The sequence below is a fragment of the Trachurus trachurus genome (genome assembly GCF_905171665.1).
Source record: "Trachurus trachurus genome assembly, chromosome: 8".
Lineage (NCBI taxonomy): Eukaryota > Metazoa > Chordata > Actinopteri > Carangiformes > Carangidae > Trachurus > Trachurus trachurus.
The window spans coordinates 23,330,161-23,353,465 of NC_139905.1; the positions used below are offsets into that span (position 1 = coordinate 23,330,161).

The 23,305-nt window shown below is 39.6% G+C and overlaps 2 protein-coding genes across 2 annotated transcripts; one reads left to right on the forward strand and one right to left on the reverse strand.

Moving 5' to 3' along the window:
• The first annotated feature begins 6,184 nt into the window (after positions 1-6,184).
• On the forward strand, positions 6,185-19,470 carry gucy2ca (guanylate cyclase 2Ca). The gene is made up of 27 exons (XM_083977615.1): positions 6,185-6,656; positions 7,745-7,857; positions 8,525-8,592; positions 8,706-8,924; positions 9,012-9,130; positions 9,543-9,639; positions 9,752-9,863; positions 9,953-10,097; positions 10,553-10,638; positions 10,743-10,860; positions 11,124-11,205; positions 11,606-11,699; positions 12,005-12,067; positions 12,181-12,252; positions 12,335-12,439; positions 13,002-13,088; positions 15,089-15,221; positions 15,354-15,491; positions 15,587-15,675; positions 15,795-15,886; positions 16,188-16,346; positions 16,640-16,832; positions 17,029-17,203; positions 17,697-17,795; positions 17,936-18,030; positions 18,142-18,218; positions 18,420-19,470. Exons 1-27 carry the CDS (start codon positions 6,437-6,439, stop codon positions 18,625-18,627), a joined length of 3,258 nt encoding a protein of 1,085 aa, XP_083833741.1. The 5' UTR covers positions 6,185-6,436; the 3' UTR covers positions 18,628-19,470.
• Positions 19,471-19,927: 457 nt separating this feature from the next.
• Positions 19,928-23,066, reverse strand: LOC310990308 (uncharacterized protein; the record flags this gene model as incomplete). The annotated part of the gene is made up of 3 exons (XM_083977645.1): positions 22,748-23,066; positions 22,095-22,280; positions 19,928-20,247 (listed from the first exon to the last, which is right to left on the reverse strand). The coding sequence occupies exons 1-3, from the start codon at positions 23,004-23,006 to the stop codon at positions 19,928-19,930; spliced, it is 765 nt and encodes a 254-aa protein (XP_083833771.1). The 5' UTR covers positions 23,007-23,066.
• Between the last annotated feature and the right edge of the window lie 239 nt (positions 23,067-23,305).

Sequence of the window (23,305 nt, forward strand, 5' to 3'; positions counted from 1 at the left end):
AACACTTCAACAAACACAACGTGCTGAACGTGTCTAGTGCCTTTTGCAACACTGTATCTCACGAGCAGCCAATCACAGCCGTGGTAAGGAAGGTGACGTTGACAAAGGGGCGTGGCCGGTAAGTCTACATTATGTTGACCTTTTACCTAATAGCAGGCCTACCTATACAGTCTATGGTGATACTTTAATTATCAATGAAAAGACATCACATGACAACAGAGGACATCATCCTGATGATCAATGAACGTACTTAAAGAGCAAAGGCAATTTATAATCTCCTTATAGTAAAGTAAATAGTAAATATAGGCTACTCCTAAGTGCTGATAACTACATGTAGATATAATAATACAGATTTATAAATTTGTGTTACACCTCATTAGGGGTAACATCTAGAAATATTACGTATTTATAAAAATATTGTTTTGTAATTGCATTTGTTTGCAAGTTTTAGTTTGTTGTAATAACACATTCAAATGTATCACACCAGTCGCCTCCTGTATTTGATTGCTGTCTTCTGTCAATATAATAAATAATAATAGAAAAAAATAGAGTTTATTCAGATAAATGCATGAACTTCAGATAACAATTATTTTCATTATTGATAATCTGCAGATTATTTCAAAACAAATCAAATAAGTGCTAAATTGTGGAAATGTGTGGATCATTATTGCCCAGAATGCAAGGTGATTCTTAAAACAATTTATTCTGTCCAAGTCATAACAAAAAGATGTTGATGTTATCATCATATAAAGAAGCAGCACATTGTCACATCTGAGAAGGACCTTTTTTTTCTTGGAAAACAATTAATCAGTTGACAATTTGTCACCAACAGGCAAATGGAGGTATCGACTCTACATAACAGTCATTAGTTGCAGCCTTAATATAAATAGTGGACATTCATCCCCAAACCACTGACACACTCTTTATTGCATAATTAATGGCAGCATGTCCTGTATGTGTACGTGTGGCTGTGATCTGTCCTGATCTGACTCCCTGTGAGTTAAGTCACCGTGTCTCTGAGATCCTCTGGCAGGGCTCCCAAGTTTCCAAAATCTTTACTTGTCTCTGAAGGGTCTTAGTAAAAACTTCCCCTGAAACTCACCTACCTTATGACATACTGTAACATGTTTTGCTTCAAGCTTTTTGGTTTAGTTACACATTTTTGATATATACAGTAACTTACTATTAGATTTTTTTTATTTACAAAGTGTTCATTGCCTTATTCCATGAAGCAGTTTTCAAACATTTTTCCATGACCAAAACTCTGTCCTAATTTGTAAAACTAATTCTAGATTAGTTCCTTCACCACATAAAGATGTAAACCCCTCCCTCCTTTGCTCTACAGCAGAAGGCACCACTGTTTGAAGAGACAGAGGTCCCTTGGTCCCCATAGCTTGAAGATTCATTTCATTTTCTGATGAAACAAGCCCATGAACTTTCCAGACAACAGACTCGCTGCAGTTTGTACGTATACAAACATCTTTCTCAAATAAGTCAAAATTGTTCTTTTTTCTCAGAACAATGGAAAATGTTTATGAAGAAATAACACATTTAAAGTAATTCCAGCTTTATATTTTGCTTCATTTTGAAATACTGGTGCTGTCCTCTAGGTCCATGGCATCTTCTTGTTTTATCTTCTATAAAACAGTATTTGATTCACAGCTTTATTCTCAACACAGGAATGTGAATATCATCCTCATCCTTTACTGGACAGTGTTAGGTTTTAGGATCATTCTCAACTCTAATGAGCCGTCTTATCCACAAGGGGGCAGAACAGGTGAGCACGAGTCAGAGATGTAGCAGTCAGGAGAGGAACTGTTACTCTCACTTTAGATTTGTTAATGGATTTCACCAGACCAGGAAGTTATTCTAGCCAGTTACATGGAAACATAAAAGGTGATAGGGTTGATTTAAGCTTGAACTTAATCATCATCTGACCAACATAAAGCAAGTAGCTATCATAAGACCTAGTGAGTCACTGCCATATTACCCCAGTATCCCAGTTAGTCTACTCTCTACATTTCTACAACCTGTACACAAATGCAGATGAAGTCCAGTGTCAAAAACACTGTGTTGACTGAAGTGATAAATCGGTTGTATTTACCAGAGGTTTGGCCCTTACTATAACAAATAGCTCTTTCTATTACATATGACAATATTTGTCTTACATGTGTAAATGTGAAATGTTTACATGGGAGATCTCTTGTGTGTCTAAAAAGTGTGTGCTTTGCAAAACTGTTTGTATGTCCAAGCAAAAGTTTGTTGATCATGTAGATGGACAAACAACACAAAAGTGAAAATTGGTGTAAGTAGCCTACAGCACAGACATTAAAGCTCTCAATATTAACACTTTTATTAAAAAAAAAAAAAAAGATGAAGGACATTTGGAATTATGACCTTAACATTAAAACACTATTCAAAATTAATATTCTCATACTTTATTGGCCAATAAGCTTGAATTGATTTTAGAGATGGTATAGGTGTTTATGGTGTCGGTTTGTTGGCTGCTTGGTTTGTTGGTTGGTTGATTTTTTGTCCTCAAGTTACCGACTCGACTGATTGTTGGTCCAAACTCTTACAGGGCAGTTTTGCAACAGGTGACCAGCTTAATACTGGCACCATAAATCACTTGTATGTTTTATCTTTCCCACATTTCACAGCTATCATAAATCACCACTGCAAAGATCTAAGTTCAAAATAAGTGATAATGTCGGAGCAAAACGCAGTATTACTCCTATTGTCCAGCACATAACACTGTGTATATATATATATATATATATATATATATATATATATATATATATATATACTATACTGTATACTAACAAATGTAATGTAGTGTATCTGTTAGGACCACACGGGCAGACCCTGTGGTATTTGACCTGTGAAGCCACAGTGGTGTCAGTGGGTTCAATGGGAGCGTGCCTATGTTCCCACAGCCCTATGTTCCCACGGCCCTATGTTCCCGCAGTTCTAAGGTTTTCCTCAAAATTAGGCCCTATGTTCCCACTGGACTCTCTCTACCTATCTGGACTCTATCTATCTGGCCTGTCTAGCCTCTACCGGGTCTTTTTACTAAACTTAACCAACTCTTTTCTTCATTGCCTAAACCCAACCAATGGTGGGACCAAAGGGCTGTGGGAACATAGGGCCTAATTTTCAGTGACAACAAAAGTTAGAAATGTGGGAACATAGGGCTGTGGGAACATAGGAATGACCCCGGATTGGTTAGTAAGCGGCTAATGAGGGAGGGTGCAGTCGAGGATGATTATTGGCTATACTCATAAACAGACTAATCATTAGCTTCTGATATTATGAACATGCCTCTTTATCTGTTGACCTCAATCTGTGAGTTTCTTCCAACTGAAATGGACAGGGTCTCACAGCTTTATCATTTATCTTTGTGTGTGTGTGTGTGTGTGTTGTCTTTGTGTGTGTCTGGCCTACATGCTAACCAACTTGTTTGGGTGCTCTGTGAATTGAGGGTAAGGTCCCCATTAAAACAACCCTCTTATCTTCAGGGGAAGTGCTCAGCTGGAGCTTTTTTCTCTCTGACTTACCATAACAGCCACTGTTGCCAACATTCAGCTGCTTAACAGCCAGATTGTGACAATAAAACAAAGAGTTGGGTCCCTTTTAAGACATACTGTTTCCTCTGTCTGATAATACACCAGGGTGTGTTGAGACGGAAAGCCTCTTCACATTGAACTGTAATGGGGATAAATGGCTGCGTGCCCCAAGCCAACCGTGCTATTACAATGTCATATGTGTGTGTTTGTTTAGGATGTTTACGACCCTGTAAGGTGATGGCCAGGCAGGAAACTGAGTGGTGATGTACTGTACTGGAAAGGCAGGCGATTTGGTTGGAAATGATGAGCATGAGGCGATTTCTACCTGTTGTTTGTTTTGTGTGAGTCACACAGCGTAATAATGTAGTGGGTGTCTTGGTGTTAATTGCAATTTTATTAAAGGAAACTAAACAGGACATGTGTTTATCATCTTCCACATGTATTAAAAAAGAACTTTAATGTTGGATTTCTCGTATACAGTTCATATAAAGTATATATATATATATATATATATATATATATATATATATATACTTTGTGTGAACCTGGCACACAGAATTCTAAATGACCCCTCACATATTCTGTATTCAGAATACGAACTATTGCCTTCAGGGAGACATTATAGAGCAAGCCGATGCAAAAGTAACCGATACAAACTCAGCTTCCTCCCTACATCCATTTCCCTTCTAAACAAACCTGCTAAATTTTAATTGGGTTGTTATCCCTACTTTTCATTCTTTTTCTTGAGACTGTGCTTTTTTTATTTTATTTTTTAATTTTTTATTATATTTAAAAAAAAATCTTTTTAATGCTCCTGACACTCCTGCACTTTATTTGAGTTTGTAATAGTTCTCATCAGTACTTTTTATCTACCATAGTTATATGCATTTGTGTGAATGGGAGAGTTGTGTGTATGTGAGAACTGTGCGAGGAATGTCAAATGTACTGGTTTTGTATCTGTTTTGCGTACTTATGTAATGCAGTTACTTGCGGCACATGACTGTCCATGACAAATTTCCCTGCAGGGACAATAAAGTTGTATTGATATTGATTGATTGATATTATGTTTAAAATATCAGAAGCTAATGATGAATGATATATATATACTGTATATTCCTGATAAAGCTTTAGCTTAGTATACACTAAGCTAAATTTTGTCAGTATACATACTGACACAAGCAAGATTAAGCCCCACATATAGAAGATATGTGAAGGAGATGGAGTAGAGCTGCACTGAGTAATTGATCAAACAATTGGTTGATCAACACAGAAAATTAATCAGCAACTATTTTGATAACTGATTAACTTTCTAATTGTACTTGTAAGTTTTGTTGCTGCATGGCAAACATTAGCATTAACAGCTGTTTAAATATTGGGAGTTCAGCAGCAAACTTCATTCCCTTACTCCCCCACAGCGAGCAACAACAGTATTAACTCTTATTTCAGTCATTTATTCATCCACTTAAGTTAGCATGCTAACCTACTAGTCCCATCCTAGCAGGAACAAATCAACACTTAATGTACCCTCACTGCCTAGAAGATGTACTACATCCTCTTCTACAATAAAATCAATGGCTGTTTTCAAACCACCTCTACCACAAAAAACCATGCTTGGCTTTAGAGAAACGTACAAAGAGCTCCTTTAATAAATGATTTTCAAGTACTTGTCTTAACTCTACAGTAAAATAAGTATTTTAGAGTACTGTTTTCTTTTTCACTGTTTTCGAGTTTCATGTTGACCAAATCATTTCAAATTATTCAATCAACTTATTGAATTATCAGAAATAAATCCAAAATAGATTTAAAAAATGATAGCATTTTTATTATGTGCTTTACTGCAACTTCAGTGACCAACTTTGTCCAAAACAAATAAGAATAACATGTAGTATGTGCATCTTTGACATGGTTATAGTGATGTATTATTGGGGTCAAACCTGGTTTTCTCCAAATGAAGGGACACTGGTGCAACAGTTTGGCCAAGACTTTTATAGACTTAATCCGCCCTGCTTTTATAGCAGACAATATTTCTCAGCTCCACACAAACCTTCACTTTTATGGCCTCCTTTGACCTTTGCTCCTTTCAGCATACAATCTTTTCCTCGCCTCTGTCTGTCCTCAGAACATACCATGTACAAAAACAGAGGCAAAATATTAAATACCTCTGACTGTTCAACATATGTTTTTTTGTTTGTTTGTAAGTCATGAGCTGAGAATCAATCTACCTTTGTCATCGCAAGAGTATTTGTGATTTATTTTCTCACAGACTGTGAGGCTGTTACTGACAAACTGCTCAAAATGGCGAGTTGGGGATAATCTCTAATGTCATTGATACCAGTGATGTCATGGTGAGGCAGGCCTAAACTTAGTGCTTAGGCCTACAAACAGAATGAATTATGAGCACTGTTAGTTTCTAAGTGAGAAGTTTGTCCAGATGGATTGTGGGAGTCTTTCCTGCCCTGCCCTCCCTCTGACTGGTGCATCGACTGACACTTGTCAGTTGTTCATTAACGCGTAGAGGACAGGTAGGCCAGCCTACACCAAGGTGGAGGATTATTGATCCCAGGTTTGCACTGAAGGAAGAACTGGTGTGAGGACGGATTTTCTTCTTCTTTTACTGAAAGTGGCAAAGTCAATTTTTAAACAACAGATTTTTGTCTTTTAAGTGGACACTGGACAGTGAATCAAGACTCGTCACTGAAAAGCCTTGTTAACTTCTGTTTTTGGACTTCTGTCGTCAGTGGAGAGGACCTGTTCTGGTGGACGAATGTAGAGACCTGTCCTCAGCTGCAGTGAGCACGGTTAAATATATTTGACATGTAGAAACTGTGGAGAAGACGCACAACTCTGAGAGGAAAAGGAAACTCATAATGATCAATATGTGCAGCTTACACAGTTTACTTTATCTGGGAGTACTGACAATGGTGGTGGTCGCCAACAAGATGCTGGATGAGTGTCTCGCATCGAACCGCACATACACCATCAATGTTGTACTGCTGGAAGACAACACTTACGGGTGGAGTCGACCATTCGTTGAGGCAGCTGTGGAGCAAGCTATTGAAGAGGACAGGCTGGAGAACATTAGGCGAGGTATGGACTGATAGTTCTGAAATAATGGACCCTATAAATAATAACAATTTGATGTGATCTACAGCAACAGTGTTTATAAGAAAAGACAATACATTCAAAACTCATAAATACCCAACTGGGAAATCAAGTTCTAGCAGCTCTTATAAAATCAGAGATATAAAGCATGGTAGTAAGGTGATAAAAAATGTATGAACAAGTTTCTCCAATCTTGTAGGGTAAGAAAAGGTCATAACTGTGTAGCCTACGTGATAAAAGAGTTTTGAGGATAATACAAATTTTAATTGCAATTTAAAATGAAATTTTCAAACCCAGGGCTGGGTGGGGCTTTTTCAGATTATACCAGATTTATAGATCAATTTTAATATCCTCTAAGCACATGAAGCAGCAAGTCAGAGCGCTTTCATGTTCAGCCAGATGAACGAGTCTCAGACTGTAATCAGGAAGGAATAAGGACTCTACTAGCCTAAGCCTGGCACAAGCTAATCTGGACAAACTGGAGCCAGTATCAATAAAGTGTTGAAGTGTGATACACAGGAAGACAACCAGAGGAAACCACAGGATGCAACGGTTTTGGAGGTTGGGAAGCCTCTTTTGCTCTCTTTCAGTGGAGCTAGTGGTTAGCTGTTTCTGGTTTGAGTGTTTGCGTTAAGATAGGCTAAAGATTATCCCAAATTAACCTCTGCTGAGACTGCACCAATGAACCTGATATCAAACTTGTCCTAGAACTTTTTTTGTTCTATTCATGCTACAATAAGCAAAGCCCTACATAGAGCTCAGAACAACATAAATCACAGTGGGTCCAGTTAAGTCAACCAACCACGTACTGGGTGAAACCAGTAAAAGTGTTGTTTACCCAAATACACATGGAAATATAAATCTATTATTTTCAGTATGAACTGCCAATGAACTTCATTTTTACTCTTCAGTGTTTTTCTTACAGTCGCTGTGAACACACTTTTTCTTTCAGAAAACAGAGGCAATTTACATCAGTTGGTGATAACCCAGTTTAATCTAATTTGAACATAGATAAGATGAATGGGGTCATAATTTTAATATTAATAACTCTTATCTTCTTTCCATGACTCAAGGTTTAAACTTTACTTTGACGGCTAACTACAGTGGCTTCGACACCACCGCGTACAATCGACAGGGCTGTGGAAGCAGTACCTGTGAGGGAGTGGCAATACTCAAGAGGCTGCATGTGAGTATAGTCACAATATGTCAAAGCAGATGATTAAAAATATATCAAAGTATCAAGGATATGGGGGTAAAAATGTCATTTGGTGAATTGGCACTGAGAGGCTCTAGGACCACATGAGTAACATCAGAACTAAAATCTCCAGTCTTCTGTTTATATTGTCATTTCTAACCTATTTGTTTTCTGAGCACCTACAAATTGCAGTTATCTATTATTCAAAGGTTTTTATTGGACGTAAAGTTAGACATGGCTGATTGTTACATAATTATTTAAAACACTAACACTAACAGTAAAAGACAGTTTTTGCTGTCAGTGTCTCACAGTCAATGATCAACCACTTCTCTGCAGACTCACCATTTTGCACCAAACAGTTGCTTAATTGAGGAAGTTGCCTCTGTCACAGTTGAAGGCAGAGATACGGTTTGCACAACTAGCAGACTATTGCAGTTACAGGATGCTGAACTATATTGAGCTTCTACAGGTCTGACTCTTGTTGTTGCTTAGTTATGTTTATTGGGGATTCAGGGAAACATAAAACTAGAGAAGAGGGCCAGGGAAAAGGTTGATATCTCCATAAAGCCTTTGGCTGGTGATTTATTGTACAAACAGACTTTCTGGTATGATGCCTCAGTGATAATAGAATCCCTGTATCTACTGTATTTCTCTGCAGAACAAAGGTGCTGTCGGGTGCGTCATGCTCGGGCCCTCCTGCACTTATGCCACATTCCAGTTAGTGGAGTGAGTATGACTTTCTTCCTCTCTTTATCAAACAGATACCAATTGACGATTGACTTATTATTATTATTATTATTTTTTTTTACTTTATTTGCCTTTTACTTTATTTGCCTCAGTGATGACCTTGGCCTGAGTCTAAGCATTCCCATCATCTCGGCCGGGAGCTTTGGTCTCTCATGTGACTATAAATCCAAACTGACCAGGATTCTGCCTCCTGCACGCAAGATCACAGACCTATTTGTCCACTTTATGAAAGAAGAATTGGATTTTAAGAGCCCTTGGAAAGACGTTTATGTCTACAAGAAGTCAACCAACGTGAGCGAGGACTGTTTCTGGTGAGATAACTCAGGTTGCAGGTCACACTAGTGATCCATACAGCTTCACTTGGCTTGAACCATTTTGTTCTTGTATTATTGCCACAGGTACAACAATGCACTAGAGGCACCCCGTGCCTACTTTGCATCAAAGATAAACAGAGAAATGCTTCGGGGGGAAGCTGAGCTGGAGAAGGCCCTAAATGATAATCAAAGATTCAGTAACAGTGGGTGTTGTTTTTTTTAAAATATTCTTTAAAATGTATTTATTTTTTGACTGTTTTGTCACCAAACCCTGACCAACCCAACCAAGTGAAAAACATGCTGTAATTACCAACCCTAACCCCAAACTTAAACCTAACCCATTGTGACTAGTTAAACAGGGTGGTAAAAGTGGTAATCCTAACCAATGGTTGAATAGTATATTCTAATATCTTATAATACTGTTAGTATTGGCACATGGAAAGACTTTTCTTTCCACTGCCAAATATTCTCCTCACCTGCAGGACAACTGTGTCTCTGTTGTTTTGCTCTATTTTCAAATAATTCATATGTGTTTTTGATATAAAGTAGCCTACATTGGATTGTTAGATTAAATGTATGACTCTAATGTCTTGCTTCTTGGTTTATTCATTTCAGTCATCATCTTATGTGGGACCCGTGATGACATTGGCACAATAAAGGAGAAATATTCGATAGACAAGAACATCATGTTCATCCTCCTTGATCTTTTCAAGTAAGGCCTGTCCACTCTAACCATGGTGCCACATAAATCTATTCACTATCAGTTAATAAATACAGAACATACTTAGTGAAACATAACATTAACACCATTTACCTTTCTCCAGCCCAGATTATCATGTCAACACAACATCTGACAGAGGTATGGAGGACGTCCTGGTGGTCACTCTGCCACAGAGAAACTACAACAGTGGCTCTCACTCAACATACAATGACACGGTGAGTTGTGACTGAACAATATATTGTGTAGAGAAGCATTAACAATGACTCATTTACTCTTTCTCTCTGCCTTTTAACCGAATGAGCAGATAAATGACTATGTGGCGGGGTACCACGATGGCGCTCTGTTATTTGGCAAAGTGCTCAGAGAGAGGATGCTCAGCCGGCAACGCAACGGGGAATCCGCTGACGTACCGCTGAGCGACAACCCATTTGGAAATACCTCTTTTGAAGGTACATATGAGCGACATAACAATTTGAGGTTTGCTATAAAATGAGAGGCTGAACTACAATGCAAAAGAAAGTCAATGGTACTACACCGTCATCTTTATCAGGGAGGACAGAGGATGCAGTCTAAGTGAAGGGCTTGTTAATACCATTCTTTTAGGCCCACTGTAACCTTGAAATAATAGACAATTGTTTTAATGATTGATGACTCAGAGTTTTGATCTTACTCTTTAACAAAAGTACCAAGTATTAGGTGGGTCCCATATCTATTTATTTGCTGCCTTCTTCTTGTCTTAAAACTGATTCTTTGGTATTTTTGCCATTTTCATTAACTTTGCAGTTTTTATTTTTAAATTGCTCTTCATTAAACAGTCGGTAGCCTATCCAATTTAAATGCAAATAAAGTGTAATTAAATTAAAATGCTTTAGTTGTTTTATGTGTGTGTTTTTGCATCAAGCAGGAATGGGAGGGTACTACGTTCTTGACGAATATGGTGACAGAGATGCTAACTTTTCTTTTATTTACACATCAACTCTCACTGACAAGGTGAGACAACAATTTGATCATGGGCATTTTTTTTTTGTCAAAATCACTGCTCTGCTTTAAAAAGTCAGTGTCAACATGAAATGTTGTTTCTGTCCTCTCTCCAGTACGAAACCCTGTTAGAGTTTGATACATCACAAAATAAAACCACATTCACAGAACTAAACCCTGCGCTGAAGTGGGAAGGGAATCGTCTGCCAAGTGACAAGCCTGAAAACCCAAATGGTAATCCACACAGATGTGCTGCTTCTTCTAACCTGAAAACTGTCACTATCAGTCACAGCTCAATTTCTCACTGGTCTGTGAGTTCTCTTGTGGCCTCACAGCAAGGGCTTTTCTCAAGTATTTCCCAAAATTGTATTTCTCAACCAATCCAAAATGTTGAGGAACAAAACAACCAAGTCCAAAGATATCCTTTGGAAATACATTGTGATTTCATAGACTCACAGGTATCACTGTAAAATGCTTTGTTGTGTGTTTGCTTCCAGGCCTAGAGATGCAGGATGTGATTGTGATCGTCTTGAGTCTTAGCGTCATCGTGGTGACTGCCATTGCTCTCATCTTCTACAGGTAGACAGCAGACAACACGTTTCACAGCCCTTACACAGGGGTTACATGTACATGTTTTAAATGACAACTCTGACCAGGGAGTTGGTGCTGTTTTTAGTGGAAGCTCTGAAAGTGAACTGAAAGACCACATACAACAGTTTGAAGCTGTTTGAAGCTGTTTAGTGATTGGATCATACACGTGAAACATTGTACAGGTGGACCTTCCTTATGGGGACAAAAAGCCTATAATGAACAAACAAAGACATTAAGACATAGGGTTAGGGTTAACTTAAGGTTAAATTTATGGTTGGGCAAGTAGTAGTGTTTCAGTTTGCAAAAAAGGCTTAACAAAATTAGTGAAAGTCATTGTAATATCCTCTGGAGTAATGAAGACACAACTCTGTGTGTGTTTGTAAATAAGGCAAAACAGGAAAGACCGCCTCATGCAGAAGAAGTGGTCTCATATCGACCCGCACCTGATTGGTCCACTGGATGAGAAGGCGGTCTCACTGAAGGTAAACTGCTTCATTAATCAACTGTGAGCGGTTTAGATTGTACCACTGGTTTAGTCCGTAGTGCAGTGAACATTTACATTTTGCAGTGGAGTATACATAAGTATGCATGATGTATACTCAAGTATTCAAGTAGCTCAGAGTAGTGCTCATGGCCAGTGTTTGGATAATTAGGAGGACAGTAAATTCTGAAAAACATTTTAGTGTCATGAGTTAATATTTCTTACTCATTGAAACTATAAATGACATACTGTTTCATGGGGCTTGCAATCACTATTTTTCTCTCACTGTACATCTTTATGTTACAGATTGATGATGATAAGAGGAAGGACAGCACATACTTTTCTCATCGAGGGTGCTACGACAAGAAGGTACTCATGTTCCATCTTCCAAAAATCCTTATCTAATGGTATAGAAATAATAGAGTAGCGGTTGGTCACCTTGAGCCTTCCCCCTCAGTGTTTAATTTCTGTATATTCCTCAGCCTGTTATCTTGAAGGAGCTGAAACAAGCAGATGGGGACTTCAACCAGGATCAGAGGATTGAGCTTAACACTGTAAGACAGCTCTATGCTTATATAAGAAACATTTACTCCTTTTCTGCTACTGCCTTCTCATTTACATGTCTCCATGTTTCAGCTGCTGCGCATCGATTACTACAACCTGACCAAGTTCTATGGCACAGTCAAGTTTGAGTACGGTGTGTTTGGTGTGTTTGAGCTGTGCCAGAGGGGCTCCCTGCGGGTAAGAACTCAGACCCACCGTCTTGAAATGTCCCTGACTGTATGTCTGGTCCTGCAGCGTCCGGTAGGCTATTCCTCATTAGTCAGTGTAGTCAGTGCAGTTGGTGAAGTTAGCCTGTTTGATATGAAGACACAACACCTTTGACTCTTTTTGAATCTTTTTGAGCTTTTGTTTTGGAAATTATTTTTTATTTTCTTCTATTTTGGTTCAAATGCTCATATTGACTCCAAATTCAGATTCACAAATCAATGTAATTATATAGTTATAATTCAAACTGACTCTGAAAAGTTTCAAATCAAAGGTAGGCTACAACCATTTTCTGGTGCAGTGTTGACATGACAGTACAGACAACATGTTTATGACCGAGCTTTGTGGCCTCCTTTCTACACAGCTCTCAGTGACTTTACTGCTCATATGATAAGCAATGTTAGTGATCACGCTCATGTACTGTACACACACGTACACACCCACATGCACGCCGATTAGTTAAGTATTTCACAGTTCACAGAGTAAAGTGTGTAACCACAGTAGTAAAACTGATCTCTATCTAATTGTTTTCCAGTACATTCTGAATGACAGAATCTCCTACCCAGATGAAACCTTCATGGACATGGAGTTTAAGATATCAGTCATGTACGACATAGCAAAGGTAATGTTTGATTGATTAACCACATTATCATAGTATTTGCCATGCTGTATTGGAAATATTTTTCTTTCATGCTTGTCACAGTGGAATTAAAAAAAAAAATACACGAGGGATGAAAAGGACACATAGCAAATCACATAAAGACAGTCCTCTACACTGTTAAAAAAAAAGAGCTGATCCAATGTAAAATCTTTCAGTAACTAATTCCCTAGCTATTGTTAATTTACTCAATTTCTCTGTTCAAGTAATTCTCTCAATTAAAAAATCTTAGTTGGCTCAATTTGATTTGTTTGCTTGCCCAACCATCAGAAAAATTCACTCAATTAAAGTTTATCCATTATCTTATCATGCTTTCAATTAGAAATTCTTCATTGGACATCCCAATGAAAAATAGCTAGGGAATTAGTTTCTATACAATTGTTCATTAAAGCAATCAACATAAAATTCTTAATTGGATGTAAAACTAGAAATAATGAATCAACAGAATGAAAGCAGCAATGTTTTTTCAACACAACTTTATTAAAAATGCAAATAGTGCAACTTTGCAGGAACTGGCACCAACTCAAGGATGTCGACCTTAACTCCGTCAGTCGCAGTCTCCACATCAGCTGTCTAAATTGAAGTACATACAAGACTCGTTAAAATCTTTCAAGATATTTATAGCAGAAGCATTTCCCCCTGATGCCTGAAATGTTGATTTACCTGACATGTCTTCATGATAGTGTAGGTTCTTTGAAAAAGTACTGCAGGCCTTGGATTGCAACCGATCTTCGATGCATGGTAATGTTGTGTTCTGTATAGAAAGAACAATTAGGAAATTGCATCACACAATGTTCAACACTGACTGCATTATTACTTGCACCAATATGCCACATGTGGGAGATAGTATTTACTAACATTAAAATTGTTTCACATTAATAAATCATAAAACAATATACAGTGGGTCCTGCATATATCATATGAAAAAAAATATCGCTTACAGCAGGCGAAAACAGTGAAAACACAAGCGCGTCACAAATAATTTCCCTATGTTGTATTTTGATTAGATTAAATTTAATGTAGACCAATCAGTTATAGCTAATTGTGAAACATGAATTTATTGATATGAATGTGGTGATTTCTGTACAACCAGAGCCCCGGGGCAGCGCTCTTCTGACCTGGAGCCTCACTTTTCATTTAACAAACCATTCAATGAGATCATGAATTAACCAGCTGCTGACTCCTTGACGACCCTCTACTCTCTGTGGCTGCTCCCCAGGTGGAGCTTCACTTCTCCAAAAATGTAGGAGCAAATTTCCAAACAGGCGTCATTTGGATTAACTGTCCGCAGATTGGGACTCTAAACGATTTCTTTCTCGCATGAAAAAATATTAAAACTAAGCGTTAGTTTAGCTGATCTATAAACAGAATGGTCGGGGCTATCCTCCAGCCAACATTAACATTAGCTAGTCAGTCTGTCAGCTAGCTAATGTTAGCTAACTAGCTAGCATATCAAAGCCAAAGAAATATTAAGACGGTTATTTAACTTGTTCGCTAGGAACATGTCGACCATGATGAGTTAAGATACAACTACCAACAAAGTAGAGTTTATTATTTAGCAACTTGATGTGAATCAACTCACCGTGTCTGGTCTCTGAAAATGCTGCTCCTCGAATGGCACATTTGCACTGGCCTTGTGAACAAGTTTCGACTTCATTCACTTAATGAATAATTTGTCATTGATTGAACGAGTCACTCATATGAAATGTCACATGACAGCCAGCATCTCATTGACTGGATTTATGTCTTTTAATTGAGCCAACAGCTAACTGTGGGTGTTCACTGTATTTGAATATGTTAGTTCTTTCAACAATTTCCAAAGAATGATCGTTCCAACATAGCTTAACAGGTTCAGTCAATTGATACCACACCAAGAAATTGATTCAGCAATATATTTTTGGTTAGCTCAAAATGTCATTCATTGGGTTTTTTACAGTGTAGCTCTTTTTTTTAATCTCCTACAGGGCATGTCATACCTGCACTCCAGTAATATTCAAGTCCACGGTCGCCTTAAGTCCACAAACTGTGTGGTTGACAACCGCATGGTGGTCAAGATTACTGATTTTGGCTGCCACACCATCCTGAGGCCAGGCAAAGGTGAGACTGAGTTTATCCATCATCAGGGAAGTTGACATGAATTGATTTTAACACTCAGAGCTCTCCTCTCCTCTCCTCTCCTCTCCTCTCCTCTCCTCTCCTCTCCTCTCCTCTCCTCTCCTCTCCTCTCAGATGTGTGGACAGCCCCGGAGCATCTTCGCAAAGATGGGGTGTCTCAGAGAGGCGATGTCTACAGCTATGGCATCATTGGCCATGAGATTGTTATGAGGCGAACCCCGTTCTACACAAAGCTGTGCTCCAATGTTGCAGGTAGACCTGCTATACTGGCTCAGTATACTGCCATGAGCAGGATAACAACATTAGCACGTTTTTGTTGCTAACTGATGGCTAATGTGATCCCTCAGAAAAGATCCACAGAGTGCAGTATCCCTCCGCGATGACTATGTTCAGACCCGACCTCAACTTCGACAGTGCATCAGAGAGGGAGGTCCAGGTAAGACAGCCGCCAAACACTGAGGAGCTGTCTGCTGTTACAGTCACTGACACAGTCTGAGCATTACTATTGATAAAGTGGAGCCTCCTCTCTGATTTTCTTTCTCTTTGTTAATACAGCTGTATATACTAATAAAGAGCTGCTGGGAGGAAGACCCAGAGAAGAGGCCAGATTTTAAAAGAATAGAAGTGGCTCTGGGTAAGATTTTCAGGTACGTCTACAACATACATTTATTTACGGTGACTTTTAATTGTTTCTGTAACATATGGCTAAATGCATGTGGACACAGACCATATGTGATTCTTGACAAGCCCAGTCCAAAGCCTTGGTGTTTTTAGTTTTTACTCAATATTGAAACAGGGGAATAAAACACAAGGGTGTCCGAATATCTTTGGCCATATGTTGTATTGTTTCTATGAGATAATTATTGCTGCACTGTTCTCTTGCATGATAAGTAATCTATTGAATGATAAATTGTGTTTGTAATGATGCACATATGACCTATTACACAGTAACCTACACAACCAAGCCACTGAGACGTACATGGACAACCTGATCCGCCGCCTGCAGAATTACTCGAGGACTCTGGAGCATCTGGTAGAGGAGAGGACGTATTTGTACAAAGCTGAGAGGGACAGAGCCGATCGCCTCAACTTCATGCTCCTTCCTGGGTAGGTTTGGACCTGGCTGTTGCAGAAAACAAGGACACCTATCAGGGATTATCACCCACCTCTACAGCATTTTAATCGACACTGAATCATTAGTTTGTAGTCACCAAACACACAGTCACACAGAAGACAGATCATTTTCTCTCTCTTTACTGTAATCCCTGGATTTCATAAAGCCTCCATTTGATAGGCATGGTTAATATATTCTTCCAGTACTAAAGCATAATGAACCCATACATTTTGTTGGTGATGGTTACCATTTTCTTTTCCACCCCTCTCCCCTTACGTCTCCTCAGCCCAGTGGTGCGTTCGCTGAAGGAGACGGGCAGAGTGGAGCCAGAGCTGTTTGAGGAGGTGACCATTTATTTCAGTGATATTGTGGGATTCACCACCCTGTGCCACTACAGCACCCCAATGGAGGTGGTGGACATGCTCAACCACATCTACAAGAACTTTGACAGCATCCTTGACCACCATGACGTCTATAAGGTACTCTGCTCCCTGGGTCTGTGGTAATCTACTGCTTAACCAGTGTACAGTATGTACCAGTATGTCACAGGGCAGTGGTAGAAGTCTCTGCTGGATTGTTGTGTTGTATTGTAAAGCAGCTGATGTTGGGGATCGACTGATATATATATGTGTCATTATCAGGTGATAGTTTAATCAATGTAGCTTTTCATCTCAGGTTGAGACAATAGGAGATGCATACATGGTTGCATCAGGTTTGCCCAAACGCAATGGCAACAGACATGCAGTGGACATCGCTCACATGGCCCTGAACATCCTGGCATTCGTAGGGACGTTTGAGCTGCAGCACCTGCCTGGCATCCCACTGTGGATCCGCATTGGTGTTCACTCAGGTAAGAGAAATTCATGGTTTTCAAGGCCCATCTACTTAATATTTCAGATTAAGCATGATTCCTCAGAGCGGTGTCATATGTAGCCATAACGTGGCTAATTTGACACAAAAGAAAAATGTCTTTAAAGCATTTTTAGTTAATTAGAAAAAATCTAATTTTCTCCAAGAAGCTGATAAAATATATAAAAAACTGGAAAAGAATGAGAGGGGAATGGAGTTTATGGGTAACTGAGTTATGTGAAATATTAAGGAAACAGTGGGTGGCAGTGTTGCACAGGTACAGCTCCACAGACTTAAAAAAAAATGTATTCCTCCTGTGACTGACATCTAGTGGCTGAATAACAATAATGACACCAACAAACACATCTACCTCATCATCATAAATGTTGTAAATGATGAGAGTTGATGAACATGAGAATCAAATCTGATGCAACTGAATAAATAAGTTCTGGAAAAATAAAACAAAACACTAATGTGTGTGCATTTGTGTGTAGGACCATGTGCGGCAGGAGTGGTGGGGAACAAGATGCCTCGTTACTGTCTCTTTGGAGATACAGTCAACACAGCTTCACGCATGGAGTCCACAGGCCTGCGTAAGACACAGCACACGCTTAAACACACAACAAAATGCATTCACAATGTTGGCAGTTCAGGTGCTGCTTCTAATTAATTTGTGTATCCCCAAGGCCTAAAGGAGTTGAAGGTTTGGTTCTTTTTCATGTTGTCGTTCCAGCTCTGAGGATTCACGTCAGCCAGTCCACCATCAACATCCTGCAGAGGACGGACTGCAAGTTTGAGTATGAACAGAGGGGAGAGACGTTTCTAAAGGTTTGCATTGTATTTTTTAAAAACCTATTTACAGGCATTTACATTAAGTGTAAACTGTGCAGATAGTGGTTTCATTTCCTGTATGTGTGTCCATGTGTGAATGACTCACAGGGTAAGGGCAAAGAGATGACATACTGGTTAACAGGGCTGACTGGGGGCAAATACAACCTGCCGACACCACCAACAGCGTGAGTAAAAACACAGTCCCATTCAGACTCAACCACTTCTCTAGTTTAAACACCTATCGTTATATTGGAGACACATTTACTAATGTTTTGTGCTCCTGTGATTAATTCCCCCTAGCTATGGTTTGTTATTGAAGTTAAACAGAAATTGCAAAAGCTTAACAGGACATTACCACCAACACAATCCTCGTGTTTCTGTCGCAGAGAGAACTTCCAGAGGCTCCAGCAAGACCTGGCGGAGAAGATCGTGTCCAGCCTGGAGAAGCGTGGAGCGGAGAACGGGGGCTTGGAGAAGAGGAAGACCCTGTCCACCAGAGTCCGTCGGAGGGAGACCAACAGCAGCCTGCAGAGTGAGGCCCCGCCGGAGTACTTCCACCTGGCTGTCACTGAAAACCCCATGACCTACTTCTGATTGCAGAGGAACTTTGAGTACAAGAATTACAGGCGGTAGAAGTGCGTCATAACTCATACCTGTCTGAATCAGCACTGTGTGGTTTGAGTGAGTAGGCACAGTAGGCTACGTACGACATACGGCCAAAGGGTTCAGTTCTGTGTATTCTCACACTCTTCACTCTGCTCTATCCCTCTGTCTCCTAAAATGAACTGTCTCATTCAGCTTATCATTCTTCTTCAGGTGTGGGAGAAGAAGCATTTGTAATAAAGCCTTCCTCTTTCACCGTGAACCATTATCACACTTACTATAAGTCATTAGGCTACATTTAACCTGTTTTTAATGGGAATCAGAGAGAAATATGACCAAATACTAAAACAGTATGTTTGTATATTTTGAACTGCATGGAATAGAGCATCATTTTCTGATGAGGCTCACTTTATTTTGGGTTTCTATTACTCAGGCTTTATTGTGATTTCACCAAGTGGGGGCGCCAAAGTCACACAGTCAACAGTGGTATGGGCTTAAACGTCTCAAGCCTTGTTGAAATTTGTATCATTCATGACAGCCTGTGACTGCCCTGTGGACAATGATAAGTTACACTATCATTGCTGTCACAGCTACATGGATTTTGGTGTGAGAGTCCTCCTTTAAGAGCTATTAACAAATCACATGATCAGTTTTCTCCCAGATGTTGAAGGACGACATTAGATGTTCTCTTCTTGACTTTACTTTAAAGCGTTTTTTGTTTAGCTGTTGTCTTCAGGAAGCTCACTGATCGAGAATGTTTGACAAAATTATTTACCATGTAAATAGACATTTCTGCTGCAGAGACAGTGAAAACATATCCATAAACTATGTGCTTGTCATTAGTATTTCTCTTTCACACCACAGCAATGCCGTCCTGAGTTCAAAACATCAGACATATTTCTGTGATAATTTTTGTTTTGTCTTTTATTAAATGATGTTTGAAATATGATTCAGAGCAGTTTCTTTTTTTTTGCAAAACCTTACAGTAAAATACATTAAACTATACACAATCTTACATAGTATTATTGGACACCAATGTACATCATAATATATGAAAACAGCTGTAAAATAATATTATTTAAAGACCATAAAAACATGGTAGAAAAGATAGATATCTGAAATTAGGATTTCAGCACACAGCACATGCAGTGAGGAAAAGTCAGTAAGAACACACACACACACACACACACACACACACACACACACACACACACACACACACACACACACACACACACACACACACACACACACACACACACACACACACACACACACACACACACACCCTCTAAACAGTTTTTGTTGTAACTAATGCAGTTCCACCCAGCTCTGTGGCAGGAAGTGGGATCTTGTGCTCCCTCATGCTGTATGCAGACAGCACTTCGCCCCCCTCTTTCCCAGCATGCCTTGCAATGTCCCTGCAAGCGATGAAGCCATCTGCCCACTTTGACTCTGCCTGGGCCCCCACATGCAGGTGAGGGCAGGACAACGAGGCCTCTGCTTCTCGCTGAAACACCTGTGCCGAACCGTTTCTCTCTGAGGGCAGCGGGTGGATCACCTCCAGTGGCTCGGTTTTCTGAAGAGGCTCCAGTCCTGGTTCTGCCTCCTCTGAAAAGTCACGTTGAATATAACGTATTCTGATGAGACCTCTTTGATTTACATGTTTACTTTCAATTTAATCCCCCAATGTTGTGGATCCCTCTTATATTGTATATATACATAAAATGGCATTATCTTGATTATAAACAGTTAATATGTTACATAGATTTATTAACTCTTTTCTGGCAGTGCCACGAGTGACTCTGCTGTTTCCACCCAAAATTAAGCGTCACATGATTCACTTCAGCTCCTTGATTGATCAGAAATATGTGATCATATAGTCCAGTGTTAAGGAATTAAGGTATCAAAATATGGTGAGGGTGTAAAACATTTTCAGCTGCCTTTTTTTTTAAATTATACTATTCTATAATCTTTATTTATTATGCCATAAATAATTATATAAAAATTAAATACACCATTGAAAGTTGAGACATATTTTTTAAAATTAAATATATTTTCAAATAATGCATAAAATGATGTGAGGGGGGCAAAGTGGTCGCACTACTGAAAAAAAGTTCCTTGGAGAGCAATTTGGCATCACATTAAACCATAGATGTAGTCGTACAGCAAAAATATTAAGTAGACAACTGAGAAAATGCCTCTCAGACACTACGAGACAAGAGTCAGAGTCCTGCGTTACATCACGAGTAAAACAATGATGTGTGTCACAACAACTAAAGCTGAATACCTCCACTCTGCTGATCTAGATTTCACATTCCTGGCTGTGGATAAAGGTATGTGACAGACAGTTTACCCAATGAGGAGAAAAGCATGCTACTGATGAAGTGAATGTAGCTTCTGCTCAGCCCTGAGATTTTTTTGTGTTACGTATAATTGTGTTAAGACTGGACAGAAGCTGCATACCAGAGGATTAAAATGGTGATTGTGGTTACCTCAGCAAACTTTAAGCACAAAAGCTGAAACCTTTCAGCCTGATATACACTATGCTGATCAGATAAGAAAGATACCCATTTTAATCATCCCACACAGGGGAAATTTATGGATTTAATGATAGGCTACTGTTCACACGACTGCCAGGGTCATTTTAGATTCACTTGTTTTAACCAGCATGTCTCACAAAATGAACACAGACACCAGCAGCTTTCTGGAAACAAACATTTCTCTCCATCCACCAGGCCGCACTCATATAATGAATTGTTCTAGCTGAGTTCAAGTTATTCTGATTTCAGCGCCTGTCGTTTTGTCAGTTTATGTGTTGTCAAGGTCGTGTGCAGACTTAATGCGTCCTGTCTAACCAACGGATGTGTGTTGAAACCAGAATAGCTGGTGAGAAAGCGGGGCTGACCCAGGGGACAAGTGAGAAGAAGAGAACAGAAACTGAGGAGTTTCTACTGTGAGGAACGTCACACTTCATCACCTGCCTGCCTGCGACCCCACTTCCCCCCAAACACAACTCTCAGATGCCTCCTCTGCATGTCAGATCCCCCGCTCACAGTAAGAAAAACAAAGAGGACAAATGATTGAAAACTACAACACTGATTATTACTTCACTGAAACATTTAAGGTACGTAACGTCAGAGGTGTGGTGAGCATCCATGTCTTTACCTGGTACAAGGTTCAGGAGTTAGACCACTTAAGGTGTTTAAAATTTACTTTATGTCAGTCAACTTTATTGACATATTTTTTAGAGAAGTCACAGAAAGATGATGAGGCCAATATATTTAAATGTATTAGTCATATTGTAATATGAAACTTTTTTTGGCAGAAAATCCCCTGAAACTACATTTGAACCATTTTGTGACACTCAGAACTACAGAAAAGTAAAGACAAAACCAAAAACCAAAACAATCAGAAATAATCTGATCATCTCAATCACTAATCTCAGTTGTCCTTACCTGAGGTGTTGCTGTGTCTGGTCTCCCGTCTGTATATGATGAACCACAGAGTCAGAGCCAAGATGGAGCCCACAGTAGCCAGCACCACGAAGATCCACAGAGCCGGACTCAGCACCATCATCGGGTCGGCCTGCGGCACAGGGGCCATGACCTTCACCTGGTTTACATGTGGCTGGAGGGGCGGCTCTGAGGGGGATCGGACAGATTCACTGACATTTATAAGCATTTTTAAGCATTGATCCAAAAATGAGCACAGATACAGATGTCTGAAGTCTGTTGACAAAATTAAAAAATAATACCTTATATGTTTTTTTTTTGTTTTTTGTTTAAAAATCAACTCAGGCAGATTTATATTTCAGATACAGTAGGACCTCACCACTATCTCTGACAGACAACTAAATCATTTAAAGACCACGAGCAGCTGTACACAGGGGAAATCCCTTATAAGGACATGAATACAGTTAGAGTTAAAATAAACACAACTCTGACAGCAAAGAAGAATTCAAGTCAACATCTAAAAGAGACCACGAGAGCGTAAAGTCAAACCAGGTCTAAAACCAAAGTACAAAGACTAACCTCTCACTTTAGCACCTGCTAAGGCAGCAGGCACTTTTTTTACAGGAAGATAAGACACCCATGAAGTTTCAGCTCACCTGTTGGTCGGTCAGGCTCGGCTCTGATTTCCGTCTTCCTGGGAAAACAGCTGTTGATGAGCTCGTCCCACGTCTGGCCGGTGGGACAGACCTTCTTGGCCGTGGTTCCTGCTCTGATGGCGATGCACTTGTTGGAGAGTTTGTCCAACACCTGGCCGGCAGAGCAGGCCGTCTTGGTCTGGGTGCCCGGTTTGCTGGGGACACACAATTTTAGGAGGTCGTCCAGAGTCTGGTCAGCAGAACACTCCTTCTTGGCCATGGCTGAGACGGGGCGAGCGACGAAGAGACCTGCTGCAGCGAGACCCTCCTCTGAACTCGTGTTGTGTTTCTGGTTCAAATCAGTAAAGAAAATAGTTAAAGACAGAGCTGTGAGACACGGAGGGGGGATGTGACGAGAGACTTTGTGAAATGAATATAGAGTGCCTAACAGATGTTTCAGTTCCTCCATTTCATAGGAAAGGATGAATCACTATGTGTCTCTGGGGGCAGAGAGAGCATGCAGTGTATCTATTTCAAAAACAAGAAGGTCCTGACCTCCATGCTCCTCAATTTGGATTA